This window comes from Charadrius vociferus, unplaced genomic scaffold (assembly GCF_000708025.1).
Source record: "Charadrius vociferus isolate BGI_N301 unplaced genomic scaffold, ASM70802v2 scaffold147, whole genome shotgun sequence".
Lineage (NCBI taxonomy): Eukaryota > Metazoa > Chordata > Aves > Charadriiformes > Charadriidae > Charadrius > Charadrius vociferus.
Window position 1 is genome coordinate 2,134,430 of NW_009649570.1, and position 2,896 is coordinate 2,137,325.

The 2,896-nt window shown below is 44.7% G+C and overlaps 1 protein-coding gene across 1 annotated transcript in view; it reads left to right on the plus strand.

Annotated features, from left to right (window-relative positions):
• Positions 1 to 2,896, plus strand: part of NABP1 (nucleic acid binding protein 1) — a 10,441-nt gene that overhangs the window by 3,331 nt on the left and 4,214 nt on the right. Inside the window, exon 2 of the mRNA XM_009890222.1 lies at positions 41 to 179. Within this exon, the coding sequence (XP_009888524.1) occupies positions 41 to 179 (139 nt within the window). The remainder of the gene's footprint in view (positions 1 to 40; positions 180 to 2,896) is intronic.

Here is a 2,896-nt window from a genome sequence, read left to right on the forward strand (position 1 = left end):
CCCCCCGTGTCCCCCCGCTGAGCGGCGCTTCTCCCCGCAGGGCGAGTCACCAAGACGAAGGACGGGCACGAGGTGAGGTCCTGCAAAGTGGCGGACAAGACGGGCAGCATCACCATCTCCGTGTGGGACGAGATCGGCGGCCTCATCCAGCCGGGGGACATCATCCGCCTGACCAAAGGGTGCGTATGGGCCCGGGGGGGAGAGCCCCTTTTGTCACCCGGGCTGAAGCTGCGGGGTTGTGAGCGGGCTCCGGCCGCCCTTGGAGAAGCACGGGTGACACGGCTTCGCCCCCGTTGGACTGGCTCCTTGTTACCGAGGCAGCGCCCTGAGATCACTTGCCAAATTAAAACCTTCCCCTCCACCCCGGAACATGCCTAGCGTGAGCGTACAATCTACTAGGTGGCTAGGAAGGGCTTGTATTTTTAATGAGGAGGTGGTGTTTAAGAGGCTCGGTTTGGCTTCAGAAAAAGCTCCTTAGGAAAATACTTTTTTTTTCTTTTTTTTTTGGGGGGGGAATGCAACAGTCAGTCCTGGTCTGTAAATCAAGCAGGGAAGTCAAAAGCATGTTCTTGTTTTTTTACAGTCAATCCTTTACTCTAGCAGTCAGCTCCTTAATGAAAGGAGGAAATGATTAATGTCTCTCATGCAGAAGAGTTGCATTTCATTGCAGTGGATTTAACAGAAATGACAGGCAAAGAAGGAGATACTGTTCAAATTCAGTATAAAAATTCATACAAGGGCTACACTATAGAGTGTGTTAGTTTGGTTAAGTGTAGTTCATTTCTCTCAGAGAGCTGGTTTAATTGTTAAAAAAACCACCCTTATGTTTATTATCTGTGAGAAACAGTACTAGTTTCAATTTAAAAATCCTTTACCATGTCACTTAAATTGTCAGGAACAAAGTGATAGTCACTTCCATTTGAGTTCTTCGTGCCAGTTAGGTTATACTTAGAAATCCATTACACTATTCCTTTGGCCTACAGCACTCCAGGACATAGTGGAACTACAGTGTGTGTAAGTCTTTTATGTATGTAGAAGGTTACACAGTGGAGCTGCTAACTGAGCTGCTCTGAAGTTGTTCATTTGAGTGCAGTTCTTGGTTTGGGGGTGAAATCGGATGACCCTTGCCACCTAAGTTACAGCTGCTTCCTCCTATGCAAATGTCCTTTTACACAAAATAGGCTGACTCCTCAGCAGAGGTGGTTCTGGAGAAGCCTGCTTGTGTGGAGAGCACGTGGAGTGCTGGGGCGTTGAGATGGGTGGAACTAAACCACAGCTCTGGGCCACCACTGTGCGCAGATGACACTGAAACAAATTAATAGTGATACAGTTTGGCACTGTCACTGTACTCTGCTGTGTGACTGGCTTACTGTAGCTGCTCTGCTGTTTCAGCGCAACAAATGGGAGGGTCATTGCATCCCTTCATGTCAAAAAGTGAGTTTGGCTTGTGTGAATTAAATTCATGAACTGACATCATTATTCCTGGTGGATGGGTAAGTCATGCCTTCATTTACATGAATTGCATGTTCACTTAGGACTGCATAGCGAGTGAAATGGCAAAAGCTAAATACATTCTAGTTTGGCTCTTGTACTAAGAAAAATACCCTCATACATGGTTCTCCAAACACAGCTTTATAGTTAATTCAAATAGGACTAATTTGAGTGCAATGTTGCCATTGCAAGGCAGGTAGATTTCAGCTGGATAGGCTAATCTGACCTGCCAGTGCAGGATGCTGACTGTTATGAGCAGAAAAGGTTAGCTAGGTCCCACATGTAAACATGTCCTTCCCCCCCACCCCCCACCGAATTTCAAGCTATAAATGCATTCTTCTGCAAAAGCAGACACTGTTGCTGATCTTTGTCATTAGCTGATTAACTAATTTACAGGAAGCTGCTGCAGTTAATATTTCTAAATTTGAAGTTAGTTCTGGAGTTCAGTGCTTTTTTTTTTTTTAGCCCTTTCTGAGACAAAAAAACCAAATGCTTGCATACATGGAATAACTGTGCTGGAGGTTCAGTCCCATGATTTGCTGGGTCTTGTCTGTTTATGATTTGGTAGCTCTTTTCCTTTGTGCTCTGCCACAAGACAGTCCAACTAGCTGGCTATTAAAGGTTAAGCATAGAGGGAATCTTTAAAGTGAAAGGTAGCATTATGGAGTGAAGAGCATTAATCCTGCTTCTGGGTGGAAAACTCCCAAGACAGGCACTGTAACTGTTGATACAATGCTTTACGGCTTGCGCTGAAGTACAGAGAAGATTATCATTGCATTGGCATTATGGTCCTGTTCTGCCAACCTGGCTCCTCCCTGCTGCCTCTGTTCAAGGCCCTGTGTGCAGCCAGATGGCTCTCAGTCTCAGCAGATAAGGCAAAGGGCAAGAGGAAGGTTTGTTATCTGTGTTCCAGAGATAGACCTGGAGCGTAAGGAAGTGGTGACTTGTCCAGATTATCTGTGACTCCTGAGAGTGCAATTCCTGGGGCTCCCTATTCTTTTGCTAGAAGACACCCATGTTCCCACCATAACTCCCTTGCGCTGCACCTAGCTTTCTGGTCTGTGTTTTCATTATTTTCCTCACATATTTGATGCCCCTCACTGAAAGAAACAATTACACAGGAAGTTTTGCATAGCTCAAATTCCAGTGCTTGAAGTCAAGTGTCACTATAAAGACTAGAGTGCACTCATGCTGTCATGTAAGTGAATGTTTCTTCAATCAAGAAATTATTTCATTGCTTTTTGATATGTCACTTGGAAAATGATGGCCAAACTTGTGCCCTTAAAAAAAAAAAAAATCTGGTAAGGACCTATACTAAAAAAGTAGGCACTTCCTATTATACATATTCACTAGCAGTATTTATATTCTCCAGTGAACAAAGGTAATTCTTCCTTTGCTCCTGCTG